The sequence below is a fragment of the Rhineura floridana genome, chromosome 2 (assembly GCF_030035675.1).
Source record: "Rhineura floridana isolate rRhiFlo1 chromosome 2, rRhiFlo1.hap2, whole genome shotgun sequence".
Taxonomy (NCBI): Eukaryota; Metazoa; Chordata; class Lepidosauria; order Squamata; family Rhineuridae; genus Rhineura; species Rhineura floridana.
In genome coordinates, this window is record NC_084481.1 from 120,678,906 (window position 1) to 120,696,543 (window position 17,638).

Consider the following 17,638-nt stretch of genomic DNA (forward strand, 5'->3'; position numbering starts at 1 on the left):
TAAGAAAAGCCACCAGGGCCATCTCTTGGCTCTTCCATACTCCTGCTAGCACTCAGCATCTGATAATATAAACTGATTGCTTTAAAAAAAACCCAAATTTGTGTTTTTCTACAAAAAGTAAGGTGTGCTGGTCCATTAAAAAAAATCAAAATCCATATTAAGGCAAAGCCTTTATTAGCTTGTTAGCAGAAGTTTAAAGCTTTGGTACGCTATGATACTTCCCTGCACAGACATGCACCCACATGTAAAGGATTACCATATAGGTCATAACAAGGCCTTGTCCCATCCCACCATCATGGCATATGTGCACCCAGCAACCAGGCTGTTATGTATAACATGAAAATTGCATAGTATGTATAATATGAAAGTAATCTCATGCTCTAGTAACACTGACTGATGCTCTGATAACTTTTGGATGACTGTAATGTGCTTTATAATTATAATTATTTTTTCATTAGATTTATATTCCGCCCTTCCTCCCAGCAGGAGCCCAGGGCGGCATATAGCTGCCTGTAAAGATAGTCCAGAAGCTATAATTAGTGCTGAATGTGACTGATAGAATGATGACTGGTGCAGCTAGCTGGGATCACATAACCAATTCTGAAAGATCTACATTGGCTTCCTGTGCACTTCCAGGTTGAAGTCAAATTGTTGGTATAATGCTCTAATGCTCTAAATGACTTGGGATCGAAATAGCTGAAAGAGTAACTTCCCCTGTATCAGCCTGCACATGACCTGGGGGGAGGCCCTACTCCTACCACCTCTGACGAAACTCATTGTGTGGCGACACAGCATAGGGCATTCTGAATGAAGGCACCACAATTATGTAATGTCTTCCCCCAAAAGTGTGATTGGTGCTGAAGGTTCTATCTTTTCAGCACCAGGTAATGACCCACCTGTTTGCCTAGGCTTTTGCTGAATACTAGTATCACTGTGCTGCTGCAATTAGGGAGCCCTTGGGTGGCTTCATGGGCCTTTTTCTGTATGGTGATTTCAGGGATGTCTTGTTTTTAACTGCTCTTTTAATTGAAACTGCTATTGTTTTGTGTTTAATTGTACTATGCCTCACTCTGGAGTTGTATGTTGAAGGATGGGCTAAAAGTACTCTTAATAAATAAATAAATATCTCTATCCAGCCTGGACCCCCTGTTTAGGCAAGAAATGTCAGCAAGCAGAGAAGGCACACTGAATTAAGCTGTGGGAGGAATGCAAAAGCCTCCCATCCCCCAATGGCCTAGTAATGTACCATTGCATTCTCACCAAGAGAGAAAAAGCAGAGAGGAAACAGGATTCTCTTGTGCTCTACAGTGGCCCCTCTGTGTGAGAGTGCTGAACCTGCACAGGATAGGATCATGTACTATGTAATTTGATCATTACAAATTTGATTCTGCAATTATTCATCCAAATAAGACACACAGAATTAACAATTTCAGAACATACTAGGCAGTTTGAAGCGACTTATTTCATTTGAAGCATCTTTGTTTCAAAATGGTAGCCATCACATGCTTAACATTTTTTAAACAATGTTAATATTTTGTTGTTTGAATTTTTGTGCACTGTATTCTTTTCTGATGTGTATTTTGTATTTGTGTTTATTTTATTTTTTTGTGAGCCACCTTGAGGGCCTTTGCCCAAAAGGCGGCATAGAAATAGAATAAATAAATAAACATTACTATACCTCGTGATTTCTGAGAAATAAAAGTGGAAGGAAATAGTAACAGCATCATGATTAATGAAAGTCAGTATATTCTTCAGCTGCTATGTGAATTTGGGGCACATACTATTATAGTTATTAAGATGTAATAAATAAGATTATCATTGCTGACAAAATTGAAACTCATAATCCATTACAAATAAACCCTACCTTTTCCCGGTTCACTTTCTTGATTGCCCACTTCATGCCAGTTTCTCTGTGTGTTACTTCAATCACCACACCAAAGCTGCCTTGTCCTAATTTCCTTCCAAAAGAGTAAATTTGCTGCAGAAATAATGATGATGATGGGAGGAGAAGGAGGAGGAAAAATAGGATTGTGGGATGTTACAGAGGAATATTCAAAAAGTTATGTTAGTAATCAAATATATATGGGAGAAGACAATGTCACTAAAACAGATACATTTCACTAAAAATTCAAATCCTTATTACTGAGGAATACTGAGTTTTATTTCATAACTTGGTACTTGGACTTTCAGAACCCTGTTGGCAAACTCCCCCACCAAAGACTCCTGAGCAAACGTGTTAGTCATAGGACAAAACACAAAGCAGAAGGTAGGAACACATGGGCAGTTCTCACAATGGAGAAATGTAAACAGTGGGTTCCACAAGGATCTGTACTTTTTAATTTGTTCATAAATTATCTGCAGTTAGGAGGGAGCAGTGAGGTGATCAAGTTTGCTGATGAAACCAAATGATTTAGGGTAGTAAAAACAAAAAAGGGACAGCAAACAATTCCAAAACGATTTCTCCAAACTAGAGGAATCAGCATCAAAATGCCAAATACAGTTCAATGTCAGGAAGTGTAATGTACAGTAAGGGGAAAACCTCTAACCTTCCATATATGCTTATGATGTCTGAGCTGAGTGACTGACCAAGAAAGGGATCTTGGGGATATGGTGGTTAGCTCAATGAAAATGTCAGCCTAGTGTGCAGCTGCGGCAAAAAGGCAAATTCCATGATGGGGGAGCATTAGGAAAGGAATTAAAAATAAACCTGACAATATCATCATGTTTTATACAAATATATGGTGTGAGTACACTTGGAATATAGTGTACAGTTCTGGTCACCACATGGCTGGAGAAGCTCTGATCTGAGGTGCAGCCCCTCAAGAAAATCATTGTGGCAAGGGGAGGCCAATCTTGCCACATCCATTGGGCAGCGAAGGAGTAGCTGTTCTAATGCTTGCTTTCCTTTTCCTTCCCCATTTCTTTTCCCATTTATATCATGTCTATTAGATTATCAGTCTGCAGGCAGGGACTACTTTATATTCTAATATATGAACAGTACTTAGAAAATTGCAGATTATTATTATTGTTATTAGTATTATTATTATTGCCACTATGACTACTATCAATGGCTACTAGTTATTATTATATACCGTATATTCCGGCGTATAAGACGACCCCCAACTTTTCCAGTTAAAATATAGAGTTTGGGATATACTCGCCGTATAAGACTACCCCTGCTTATGACATGCAGGTACTTAGCAGGAAAACTGTCACTTATAAACTTATAAATATTAATATTTGGATTGTTCAGTTGTTTTGTTTTTGTGCCTAGGAATTACCACCAAAAACTGGGGAAAGATGTGAGAAATCTTTTTTTTAAAAGCAACATTAAATGCCTAGACTCTAGTTTCCAACACTATGGAGTATTTATTGATTGATTAAGAGAATTTATATCCTGCCCTTTTGCTGTTAAAAACAGAGCTCAGCACAGCTTACAAATATACTAAAAACAATAAAAATACACAATCAGAGAAAAACAAGCCAAAATGTTAGGAAAAGGAGTCTTTCACACCACATGCTCAGTTCTAAATACTGTTGCAGCAAGTTTTACAAGTTCCTCCAGTATTCCACTGGTGCAGCCACTCAGACATTCAAAGTACTGTATGTTTCTTAGGTTTTATAAAAGCAGAGCTTAGCTTAACTCAAAATTTCTTCTCCCTTTAATAACCACATCTACACAGGTTCCACCTCCATACTCAAAATGAAACTGAGCCTGGAAGTGTACAACAACCCCACACATACCTTGCTAATTCGATTATCAATGCCAGGATGTCTGTCTTATCGACTACTCTCCTGCTCCCCCCACACACACACACACACACACCGGGCATCATGAAAGACCCAGTCCTGGGCTCAGAAAGAAAATAAATATCTGGTCCTCTTCAAAGTATTGATAAGCCTCTTGTTTTAATTGAAATAATAATTATACATTCTTGTTCTTATCACTAATGGGAGTTAATTATCTTGCATATGCTGCTGTTGCTTCTATGGCTGTAACGGAGTGAGGTTAAAGATAAGTGAAATGCAAATAGGAAAAAAAAACACAGAAGGCAGTAACACTTTCCTAAATGTAATACCATACCAACCACAACAAGATTCCTATAAGGCAAAAAACTAAGCATCTCACAACCAGTCAGGATTCCTAACCAAAAACCAAAAATATGATAAATGAAGAAATATTTATATAAGCATAACTATCAAATATATTTATTATTTACACAAACTGTAAAGATATTTATAGTGCAATCCTAAATTTATTTATTCAGAAGCAAGTCCCAGCGTATTCAATGGGGCTTACTCAAACAGGGACAGAAATGAAACCTCAAGTGATAAGCAACTTCATTCACACAACCCAAAATTCCGAATCATGCCACTTTACACTGTTTTGCAACTGTTTATACTTGTTTTTATGGTTATTGGATTTTAAATGGCTTTATTTCTTGTTGTGAGCTGCCTTGGTTTCCAACCCTACCTCACAGGGGTGTTGGAAAGACTCCATACACACACGCACACACTGCAGATGTATAAATACATACAGCCCATATAATAGTTTATTGTCAAACCAATTGGTCATTGCAGAAAAATCAGTATTAGTTTTTTAAAAATCAGTATTAGTTTCCTACAGAATAAAAACTGCAATACCTAAGTAAGCCCTGCCTACTTGCTTTAAAATAGGACTGGGGGGGGGGGGCAGAAAGAGAACACAAACACAATTCTTTTTTACATTCACTCCAAAGTCCCATTGATTTTCAGCACATTCATAATCATGTCTACTCAAAAGTAATTCCTACTGAATTCAATAGGATTTACTCTGGACATATGGGATTAGCACTGTTTTTACCCCCAAAAGCAACTATTGGGAAGGTTTTCAAAACACTGCCCAGGATCTGACTCCTACACACAACAGGGGGGAAAAACTGAAATGTATATACCTACCCAATTTATGAGATTTTCAGATAAACAGGAGGGGAAACCACCATTTTCTGGCCTCGCAATGAGGTTTAGTTTTGCAGACACTGCCACCAAACAAACACTTCACTGATTGGCTGAAATCCTGAACGGGTGGGGTTAAAGCTACGAAGTGCTATACAGTAGTTTAAAAAAAGATTTAACCGGGGGGGGGGTGCCTGACGTTTTTATATATATCTCGAGAACCGCACCACCTAGAAACTTAATTTTTTTTTAAATGAAAGCTGAGAATCCGGGCCACCTAAGGGGCTAGCCGGGCACCGGGTGGCATGCTTAGAATCCGGGTAAAACCCAGCTATCCGGGGAATATGGCAACCCTAATAAGACGACACCCGGCGTATAAGACGACCCCCAACTTTGGAGAAGATTTTCCAGGGTTAAAAAGTCATCTTATACGCCGGAATATATGGTATATTATCTCCAATATCAGAGGCAGTATACTGAGGAACACAAATGAGGGAACACTATTGTGCTGATGTCCTGCTTGGGGGCTTCCCAAAGGCATATGGTTGGCCACTGTGGGAAGAGGATGCTGGACTAGACTGGCCTTTGGTTCAATCCAGCAGAGCTCTTCTTATGTTCTTAGAATCCCAAACAGAAATATGCAAAAGCAGATGGTGCATCTACAAAGTGCATAATCTAGAAAAGGGCAATGAAAGGTACAAGAGGAATTGGGACAGGGAGAGAGAGAAATGATTAGAATTCCTTAAGTCTGGAGCACTTCTTGCAATTCTCAGTTCCCTCTCTACTTCCAGTTTAATAGCTCTTTTACAGCTTGAAGATTTTTAGCAACAAGCGACTAAAATTCATCTTCCTCTAGCTCTGCCATTTTTGTTACCAGTTTGTTGTTTTAAAAATTGATATAAGCCCACCTAAATACTTGTCATCCCCTGCTAACTACACAATACAAATGGATTGGGTCCACCTTAGCACCCTGCCACCCTTTGTAGTCCCAATGTCGTCACCAGGTTGTTTTATGTATTTGGCCCAAGCAACCCAAGGGCAATACAGGATGAATCACTGTAAAAATTTTGATTAGAGACAGAAATGCAAAAAAGGAAGCTCAAGTGAATATTATGTTACACTAATAACAGTACGCCATTGCCCCATCCCCGTCTTGCTTTGTTTAACATCCAACCCAATGAAGAGTTTTGGAGAACCTGAAAGGTTGCTTTTGACATTGTGCCAGTCAGGCTGGTCCTTTTAGATGTATTAGTGTACTGTGACTGTTAGATGTTTTTGTCTAAAGGGCCAACACAGCTACTTACAATTTTTGTAATCTTCTGATTAAAAATTATACCAATGGTTCGGAGAGATACAGTTACAAACCTGAATTGCTGCTCCATCTTCTATTCGTGTGTGAGGAACTTTGCATTCTGTATTACTGCCACGAATGCCTGAGGTAATGAGTATTTTTCTCTGAGAGTCTGTTAGTTCTGATTTTGGCATCTTTAGGGACATAAAAAGAGAAGCATGAAATTAAAATATAAACCATTGTTTTAAGAAGCTATACACTATTTTATGTACCTTCCGGCACATGAGGTAAGTCATATGTAAGTTATTACAAGAAAACGAGAAAATATATGAAGTGGGACGAGAACTAGAAAAGGTGAACTTATTAGATTTCAAAACAATCAAAATATATGATAGAGCAGGGATAGCCAATGTGGTGGCCTCCAGCTGTTGCTGAACTCTAACTCCCAGGCAGCATGGCCAATGGTCAGGGATGGTTGGAGCTGATCCAATAACATCTGGAAGACACCACATGGGCTATTTATCCTTATGTTACAGTATGAATAAGGGAGGAAAAATCTAGAGATGCCTTATACAAGAATCTATTCTTTTTTTCCTTTCTGATGCTTTTGATCAGTTTCAATAAGGAAGTCCAAATTAATTAAATTTGCATTGTTTTTTATGTTCTATTCCAGTGCTGAAGTTAACATGGAGAAAATAAGCAATTATATTTCTCCTTGCTGAAAAACATGGCACACAAAACTTACCACTCACCAAATCCAGATTTTGCATCAAGTCTGCCATTAAGTCTCGCTTTTCCTTGAATTCTGTAAGAGAACTAGTATGCCAATATAGCAGGCAAGCAGTTACCACATGCACTATTAGATGAGAGAGTGAAAGTCACCCTAAATAGCAATAAGCTGCATTGGTAGCTGGCACAATACCAGCTACTGTCCCAAAAGGAACCAAATCTCAAGGGCAGAACACATGCTTAGCACAGAAAGTGTCATGGCTCAATGCAAGAGCACATGCTTTTCATGTAAAAGGTCCAAGGTTCAATCCCTGGTGTTTTTGAATAGGGTTGGGAAGGATTACTTCCAGAAACACTGGAGAGCTGCTGCTAGTCAATGTCGACAATACTGAGCTAGATGGACCAATGGTCTGAATCAGTATAAGGCAGCTTCCTATGTTCTATGTTCCTATACTCAATCCAAGATCCCATATTCAATCCTAGTCTCAAGGCTGGGATAAACCTCAGCTTGAGTCCAGGAGAAGCTGCTGCCAGTTACAGTAGACTGACAGTACTGAGCTAGATGATCTAATGATCCAATTCAGTTTTATTTATTTATTACAAAATATTTATATATCACCCTTAAACCAGAAATTACAACATAACATTATATAAAGCCGGTTCAAACTGCACCTATATGTGCCAACCAAACAGAAGAGTCTAATGGCTGCATTTAAAAATCCATTTTAAATTGAGGTTGAACTATGTATGTAAAGAATTCCACTAAAGAACCTATAGAGGAAATGTATTTGTATTTATAACTGAGCTTATGCTTAAATGCTACTGATGTGATGCAGCCTGAATAAAGAACCGTGTATCTTTTCAAGTAGAGCAATTACTGGAGTTTTAAAAACATTGCTAATGGCGATTAGTGGTTTTTTAAAAAAAAAATCAAGTGCATAGTGTAAGCAGCACAAAAGACTCTTTTTTTAGTGTGAGTGGTCCAGCACGTTGCCATTAGTTTCTGTAACTAAAGAAGAATTACAGTAGTAGATTCATTGGCAACTAAGCCGATATGTAATAACTGAAAATGGCACTTTATAAGGGCTTGTGAGAAGTTAATCAATTAAATGTTAAATTAATGAGATAGCTGGTTCCTGAAGAGAGACAAATACATATATAAATAACAAAAGGATGCTAAAATTATGTGTGCTAATATATGACACACTAAAAGAACAAAAGTAAAGAAATCTATAGCAGAATGGATTTCATATAAGACAATTACAATAATAATATAATTTACATCTTTTTCAAAACATCCCATTTAAGCAGATTGAACTGATATTCCTTATATACTACTGACCATCTGACACATCAAATTCACACTCACTGACAGTAAAAGGAAGTCCTTTTTTATTATACTATAGGATATCAAGAGTGTAATTGTAGGTGAATATCTTATCTTTCTATGTCAGATGTAGATCTCTCATGGTATGTTGAAACATGGTTCATTTGAGACTGTATGAAGTTTGCATCCCTCTTTTTAAGAGCGCTACTTTAAGGAGACCAATTTTTGTTAATTTACCAAATTATGGATTATCCTCTGGAGTTTCAGTTTAAGTGCTTTCCCGTCACATTTGTTTTGAATGTGTATTTATTACAGGATTTTTTGCAACAAAAGCTTTTAAAGATTCATGCTCTACAAGTTTAAAACAAATATGTTCCCAAATAAATGCATTACATAGTGCTGGACTGAAAATAAAAGAAAAGGTTCTTTGTACACCTTTTCTAAAAATACAAGTAAAAAATTGAAATTTAGGTCAAGTGTGTGTGTGTGTAAGTTTGTAACATACTTTTCTCTGAATTTTCTCAATCGCCACTGCTACTTAATTTCTCTACACGATTATGGTAACCTTTGAAATTTATGAGAAATTTATGAGAATATTAAGTCTAAGCTATTACTTCCAACAAACTCAAATGATTTAACAGGTCTACAATGAAACAATCTTCTAACAAATGCTTCCATGGCATTTTTTTTTTAAAAAGTGATAAAAATATATTTGAAAATATAGCTGGGAACCTTTACACCAAATTAAATGCAAGGTGACCATGCAGACATAAAATTTTTCTGACACTCAGAATGCAATCCCATACCCCAGATATGCCAGTTGAAGAGCTTTAGAATATGGTGCAAGTCTCATATGCCAGAAAAAATATAGCAGTAAACATCAAGAATATGCCAAAATAATGTTATGTCGTATCTCTACCATTGGTGCAACTCTGCTACTAGAGGGCTGAAAATCGGGTGGCAACAGAAGTGTGATGGGGGAAAGAGCAGACGTCTGCCAAATCCTATGCTCCTCTGAACCCTTCTCCCTGTCCCTATGCCAGTACATTACTCTGACTACAGAGGTGGTGTGAGTTAAAATTCTCCCAATGAACTCAATGGAGAGCAAAAAAGCACTACTTTCATCTCCTCCTACTCCACCACAATGGAGTTCAGGATTCAGATTAGCCCTGCAACCAATCATACTTTACCACCAGCAGTATATAAAACCCCTAAAAGGAAGACCATAATTCATATTATAAGGCATTCTGCTTACTGACTCCTAACAGAGCACAGCAGAGCAGAGGTAGCTATCTCAGTTGGTCTACCAGTGAGGACATATAAGCAAGCCAGCTTTCAGAGAGAGGGAGAGCAAACAGGGAGAGCAAACAGGAGTTTGACAAAGGAGTTCGACAGGGGAGGTCAAGGAGGAGGTCCCTAAAAAAACCCCCAACCAAACAAATTACTAATTCTCCTTGTACAGCGCACCACATACCAGTGGGACTCTCAAGTTTACCCTGAAGTAGGACAGGACAAAGCACAGGCCACTCCAAAACAAGTACAGTAGGGCCCCACTCATACAGTAGGGCTCTGCCACATACAGCAGATTAGGTTCCAGACCCCCACCGAAAAGCGAAAACTGCCGAAAAGCAGATCAGCTATAGTGTGGGGGTCTGGAACTTAACCTACTAATCACACCAGAGGAGGAGCAGATCAGATCTTCCCCTCCTCGGGCACGATCAGCTCGAGTGGGAGTCTGATCGCGCCCGAAGAGATCAGCTGTAGCACACTACAGCTGATCTTCCCCTCCTCCGGCAATCAGCTGGAGTGCGGGAGTCTGACCACCCCTGAGATCAGCTGTAGCATGCTTCAGCTGATCTTCCCCTCCTCCAGCACGATCAGCTTGAGCACGGGAGTCTGATTGCGCCAGAAGAGGAGAAGATCAGCTGTAGCCCCCCTCCAGCTGATCGCCCCGCTGGCGCCGTATTGGCAGAATGCCGAAAAGCAGGGCACCAAGAAGCGGGGCCCTACTGTAGTCAGAAAGAAACAAAAGGTAGAAGAAAGTATGAACGGGAAGGATTCTCCAGTGGTTGTGACCTGCAAGGTGTGTGCCATGTTTGTTTTCTTGCCTGAGAACAACATGGCGTACACGTGCAACACGTGCAAGCTTGTGGCACTGTTGGTAGAAAAAGTGAGAGGACTGGAACAGCGGGTGGCCACACTGAGGACTATAAGAGAAAATGAAGAGTTCTTAGACAGAACGCTAGAACAGCAGTAAAGAGAAGTGGAGGTGGAAGAGCAACAGCATGTGGTAGCAGAACAGGAGGCTGCTTTGGAGAGGAACAACGAAGTGGAGGAAATTCCGTGGGAAAGGGTGACAGTTAGGAGCAGAAGAGCTAAAAGACACCCTTCCCCAGTGGAACTATGGAACCGCTTTCAACCACTAGAGGAGGAGACTGGAGGACAGCCTGTGATGGAAGAATTACAGGAGACCCCGTGCGACGAGCAAGAGGCTGAAGCTCAATCAAGCAGGGACAATGAAACCACACCCCACAACAAGAAGAGAAGGGTACTAATAGTGGGAGACTCCCTACTGCGTTGGACCGAAACCCAAGTATGCAGAGAAGATACTTGGACTCGCCAGATATGCTGTCTACCAGGAGGATGGATTAGAGATGTGATGGAAGGGTTGCCATCACTCATCAAGCCCACCGACAGGTATCCCTTTCTCCCCATCCATGTGGGAACAAATGATACTGCCAAACGGAGCTATGAAGAATCACATCAGACTTTGAAGCTCTAGGAAGGAAACTCAAGGGCTTTGGTGCCCAGATAGTGTTTTCATCCATCCTTCCAGTACTTAGAAGAGGAATAGAAAGGGAAAGAAAAATATTCTGTGTGAATGAATGCCGACATGAAAGATTTGGATTCTGGGACCATGGGCTATGCTTCCTGGAAGATGGACTGCTGGCAAGTGATGGGTTGCATCTCACAAGGACTGGGAAGAATGTCTTTGGCCACAGCATGGAGAAGTTCATCAGGAGGGCTGAATCCTAAAGGGGAGGGAGATGTAAACTTGGTGGTAACAACCAATGAAGGCTTGTGCACAGTAACGGGAACAGAGAGATTGGCTCTACTAGGGCCCAGTAACAGTCCTCAGAAAAATGTAGTAAGGAAGCCAAGCCATAAATCACATGGTCTTTGTCTGTACAGTAGGGCCCCACCCATAAGTTAGGTTCCAGACCCACGCCGAAAAGCGAAAACCGCCGAAAAGCAGGTCAGCTGTAGCGTGGGGATCTAGAACCTAACCCACTGATCGCACCGGAAGAGGAGAAGATCAGCTGTAGAGAGCTACAGCTGATGTTCCCCTCCTCCGGCGAGATCAGCTGGAGAACAGAGAACTCCAGCCCCCCCCTCCAGCTGATCGCCCCACTGGCACCGTATTAGCACAATGCCGAAAAGAGGGCCCTACTGTATACTAATGGGCAGAGCATGGGAAACAAGCAGGACGAACTTGAACTCTTAATACAGGAGGGCAATTATGACTTGATAGGTATAACTGAAACTTGGTGGGATGACTCCGATCACTGGAATGCTGTCAATTGAAGGATATAACTTGTTCAAAAAGAACAGAAGGAATAAAAAGGGAGGTGGAGTCACGCTATATGTTAAAAATATATATCCCTGCACAGAAATACAGGAAGATGAGCTTAGTAGCTCCACCGAGAGTATCTGGATGAAAATTAATAGGGCAAGTAATAAAAGGAATGTGGTGCTTGGAGTCTACTACCAACCACCCAATCAAGGAGAAGACAAGAATGTAACTTTTGAAAAGCAAATTGCCAATGTTTCGAGGAGGCATGATGCAGTAATAATGGAAGATTTCAATTATCCTGATATCTGTTGGGAGACAAATTCTACCAAACACAGCCCCTCCAAGAAATTTTTGACTTGTGTTGGAGATACCTTTCTCCTACAGAAAGTGGAGAAAGCAACCAGAGGATCAGCTATCCCGGACTTGATTCTAACCAACAGAGATGATTTGGTGGATGAAGTGGCAGTTACGGGAACTCTGGGGGAAGTGACTACACCATACTTGAATGCTTGATTTTAAGAGAAGCAAAAGCTGAGAGTAGCCATACGCACACCCTGGACTTCAGGAAAGCTGATTTTAATAAACTCAGAACAATTGTAAGTACTGTTCCATGGCAAGCAACCCTAATGAGAAAAGGAGTCAAAGATGGGTGGGAGTTTCTAAAAAAGGAAATTCTAAAAGCGCAATGGCAAGCAATTCCAACAAGGAAAAAAGGGGGGAAACAGCAGAAGAAGCCAATGTGGCTTCACAAGAAGCTTAGAGATGACCTGAAAACAAAAAAGGGCGCATACAGGAAGTGGAAAGAAGGCCAGGCCACAAAGGAAGAGTACAGGCAGGTATCATGGAATTGCCGGGATGGTGTCAGGAAGGCTAAAGCTGAGAATGAGCTGAGGCTAGCGAGGGATGCTAAAAACAACAAAAAAGCTTTCTTCAGGTATCTCCATAGTAAAAGACAGAGAAAAGAAACAGTGGCACAGCTACTCAATGAGGATGGCAAAATGATAACAGATGACAAAGAAAAGGCAGAAGTGCTCAATTCCTCAGTCTTCTCCCCAAAAAGGGTCTGTGACCCTCCCAGGAAACATGAAGTAGAAGGGACAGGATTGGAACTTGGGATTGATAGACAAATGGTCAAGGAATACCTAATCACTTTGAACGAGTTCAAATCGGCAGGGCCTGATAAAGTGCATCCTAGAGTATTGAAGGAACTGGCTGAAGAACTCTCAGAACAGCTGTCTATTATCTTTGCGACATCGTGGAGGACTGGTGAAGTGCCAGATGACTGGAGGAGAGCTAATGTTGTCCCTATCTTCAAAAAAGGACAAGAAGGAGGAACCAGGGAACTACAGACCAGTCAGCCCTGGTATCCCTGGAAAAACTCTGGAGCAGATTATAAAGCAGTCCATCTATAAGCACCTTGAAAGCAATTCAGTGATTACTAGGAGCCAACATGGATTTATGAAAAACAAATCCTGCCAAACTAATCTTTTCTCATTTTTTGATCGGGTAACCTCCCTTGTAGACTGTGGAAATGCTGTGGACATAATATACCTCGACTTCAGCAAAGGTTTTGACAAAGTGCCCCATGATATTCTGATTAGCAAGCTAGCTAAATGTGGGCTGGATGGAACTATCAGGTGGGTCCACAGTTGCCTCCAGAATCGTACTCAAAGTGCTTATCAATGGTTCCTTCTCAAACTGGGCGGAAGTAACGAGTGGGGTACCACAGGGCTCAGTCCTGGGTTCAGTGCTCTTCAACATTTTTATTAACGACTTGGATGAGGAGGTAAAGAGCATGCTTATCAAATTTGCAGATGATACAAAATTGGGGGGCATGGCTAATACCGTGGAAGACAGAAAGAAAATTCAAAGGGACCTTGATAGGCTGGAGCATTGGGCTGAAAACAACAGAATGAATTCAACAGGGATAAATGCAAAGTTCTACACTTAGGAAAAAGAAACCAAATGCACAGTTATAAGATGGGGGATACTTGGCTCAGTGATACAACATGTGAGAAGGATCTTGGAATTATCATTGATCAGAAGCTGAATATGAGCCAACAGTGTGATGTGGCTGCAAAAAAGGCAAATGTTATATTAGGCTGCATTAACAGAAGTATAGTTTCCAAATCATGTGAAGTACTAGTTCCCATCTACTCAGCACTGGTTAGGCCCAGAGCTTGGAAAAGTTACTTTTTTGAACTACAACTCCCATCAGCCCAATCCAGTGGCCATGCTGGCTGGGGCTGATGGGAATTGTAGTTCAAAAAAGTAACTTTTCCAAGCTCTGGTTAGGCCTCATCTTGAATACTGCATCCAGTTCTGGTCTCTGCACTTCAAGAAAGATGCAGACAAACTGGAACGGGTTCAGAGGAGGGCAACAAAGATGATCAGGGGACTGGAAACAAAGCCCTATGAGGAGAAACTGAAAGAACTGGGCAAGTTTAGCCTGGAGAAGAGAAGACTGAGGGGAGATATGATAGCACTCTTCAAGTACATGTAAGGTTGTCACACAGAGGAGGGCCAGGATCTCTTACCCATCGTCCCAGAGTGCAGGACATGGAATAATGGGCTCAAGTTGCAGGAAGCCAGATTTCGACTGGACAGAAAAAACTTCCTAACTGTTAGAGCCATATGACAATGGAACCAATTACCTAGAGACGTAGTGGGCTCTCCGACACTGGAGGTATTCAAGAGACAGCTGGACAGCCATCTGTCGGGAATGCTTTGATTTGAATTCCTGCATTGAGCAGCGGGTTGGACTTGATGGCCTTATAGGCCCCTTCCTACTCTACTATTCTATGATTTATTTCATTTATGAATCACAACTTAGCTTCCAAATTCTGTACCAGCTTCCAGCTTCCAGGTCAACCTCAAGTGCAACTGCACATAGAGGGCACTGCAGTAATCCAGTCTGGAAGTTACCAGCACATGAACAACAGCGGCCAGTGCAGAAACGGCTATAACTTACCAGTCAAAATTTGTAAAAGGCACTCCTAGCAACTGAGGTCACCTGAGCCTCCAGTGACAGAGATGGATCCAGGAACACCCCCATACTATAAACTGTCTCTGGGTTTAAGTACAACCCGTCCAGATCAATTAACAAGAATCATGAATCCATCACCTATAGCACCTCTGTCCTGTCAGGATTCAGACTCAGTTTGTCGGCCCTCTTTTAAAATGGCCAGGACCACTTCCTCCCACAAGGATGCACTGACCGCACTCTGGACCCACCTAGCCATACCCATTCAGCATTCTTTAATAAATCAAGAGGAGCAAGAGAACACATCACTTGGGGCATCATTGCAAGCATCTTGTCAATGTCATCAGGGCACATGATCTGAAACTAATCCCAATTAATCCAATGCTGTTACAGCAGACACTGCACTGGGCACCTCCTCTTTGGAGATTGCAGGTATAAATGTGGTATCATGACTGTTATGGAAACAAGAGACTTTCCCCTCAAAATGTCTTGAAAACAAGTCACAATTGGCTTCCAAATGCTCCAAAACTCCATTCCTTAGAGTAGATGACAATACAAACAATACAAAAAAGCTCTACTGGACAGCTACTTAAGGATGTGATGGAAGCAAAGAAGTAGGCCTTCTTTGCTGCCCTCACCACAACAGCGTAGGCACAATGTTTGGGGATACATCTCACTGGCCTGATACTGTGAACACTTAGAGCACACAAGGAGGAACTCCAGTGATGAGAACTATGGAGAAAAGGTACTTTGCACAAAAAAGAGGATCTTGCACAAGCAGGCTGACCTCAGAATAAATATAGGAAGAGCACTTTGCCAACACTTGCCTTTTCAGTATTCTACAGAGATAAGCTAGGGAAGGGGGGTATGCTTCAAAGTATGCTGTAAATGTCTTACACACACACACATCCACAATACATAAAAGCTTTCATGGCTAAACTGCACTGATGAAAGAACCTCTTCACACACAAACCCCAACGACTGAGAGCAGTGTCTCCCACACAGGAAACACAAAGGTGCATATGCACAAAGGTGCATATGCGGCGGCGGCGGCGGCGGCGGCTGCTGCTGCTGCTGCTGCTGCTGTGCTGCTGCTGTGCTGCTGCTGCTGCTGCTGTGCTGCTGCTGTGCTGCTGCTGTGCTGCTGCTGCTGCTGCTGTGCTGCTGCGGGACCACCATCTCCACCACCCTTCCCTGAGGGACTTCTGCCTGGCAGGACCAGGCCCCAGGTACCCAGCCACTGTCCCTCTTTGGAGGGATACATAAGCCGGCTGGCTGAGGTGGCCTGGGAGACCCAGGGCCTGCAGAAGAAAGAAAGCATCGCCCCAAGGGAAGGAGAGGCTGCTGCTGCTGCTCCTTTCGTGTGTGTGTGTGTGTGTGTGTGTGTGTGTGTGTGTGTGTGTGTGTGTGTGTGTGTGTGTGTGTGTGTGTGTGTGTGTGTGTGTGTGTGTGTGTGTGTGTGTGTGTGTGTGTGTGTGTGTGTGTGTGTGTGTGTGTGTGTGTGTGTGTGTGTGTGTGTGTGTGTGTGTGTGTGTGTGTGTGTGTGTGTGTGTGTGTGTGTGTGTGTGTGTGTGTGTGTGTGTGTGTGTGTGTGTGTGTGGATGCAATTTGAGATGAATGGGTGCCTGATTATATGAATGTATGTTTGTTTATATGCTGTATATATGGCTGTATGTACAGCTGTTTTTATACGTTTAATTGTTGTATATTTTAGTTGTATTATGTGCTTCAGAGAGAGTTTTATCCATCAGGCGGGGAGACTTGAGGGGGCCCCAATTGCCGTAGTGACGGACAAAGGAAGGTATGGCGCTGTGAGAAGGACGTGCCAGGTAAGGGGAACGCGGTCCAGACATGTTGTGGCTGTGCCTTGTTCCGGTCCTTCCCACACCCGCAAGGTCGTTGGTAGTCCTATCAGCCAACTCTCAGATCTCCAGTTGCTGTTATTAAATGCCAGATCGGTATATAATAAAACCTCCCTCGTCCACGATTTGATTGTGGATGAGGCAGCCGATCTGGCATGTATAACCGAGACCTGGGTGGGTGAGCAGGGAGGAGTTGGTCTCTCTCAGCTCTGCCCACCGGGGTACCTGGTCCAGCATCATGGTAGATCTGAGGGTCGGGGAGGTGGGGTTGCTGTCGTCTATAAGAGTTCCATCTCACTCACCAAGCACCATGTTCATTCAGTTACTGGCCTGGAGTGTTTGCACCTTGTGTTGGGCCAGAGGGACAGGCTGGGAATCCTTTTGGTGTACCGCGCACCTTGCTGCCCAATGGCTTCCCTAACTGAGCTGGCGGAAGTGGTCTCGGATATATTGTTGAGGTCCCCCAGACTAATAGTACTGGGGGATTTCAACATTCATGCCGAGACCACTTTGTCTGGCGCGGCTCAGGACTTCATGGCTTCCATGACAGCCATGGGGCTGTCTCAATATGTTAGTGGTCCAACACATGTATCGGGGCACACTCTAGACCTTGTTTTTGCTACTGAGCATGGGGAAAGTGATCTGGATGTGGGGAGTTTTATAACACTCCCTTTGTCATGGACAGACCACTGCTTGCTGAAGTTTAGACTTTCAGTAACCTCTTCCCTCTGCAAGGGTGGGGGACTTATTAAAATGGTCCGCCCCCGGAGACTAATGGATCCTGAAGGTTTTCAAAGGGCTCTGGGGGATTTTCCGGCTGATAGGACTGGCGCTCCTGCTGAAGCCCTGGTCGCTCTGTGGAATACGGAGATGACCCGGGCTGTAAACACGATCGCTCCTGCACGCCCTCTCCTGTGTAGAGCTCATACAGCTCCAT

At 42.3% G+C, this 17,638-nt stretch overlaps 1 protein-coding gene across 28 annotated transcripts in view; it reads right to left on the bottom strand.

Annotated features, from left to right (window-relative positions):
* The window catches only part of STK33 (serine/threonine kinase 33), a 161,304-nt gene that overhangs the window by 90,687 nt on the left and 52,979 nt on the right, over positions 1-17,638 (bottom strand). For all 28 annotated transcript variants that reach the window (XM_061610347.1, XM_061610342.1, XM_061610328.1 and 25 more), the window contains 2 exons: positions 6,301-6,420; positions 1,865-1,978 (listed from right to left, as the gene is read on the bottom strand). In XM_061610347.1, the coding sequence (XP_061466331.1) occupies positions 1,865-1,978; positions 6,301-6,420 (234 nt within the window). The remainder of the gene's footprint in view (positions 1-1,864; positions 1,979-6,300; positions 6,421-17,638) is intronic.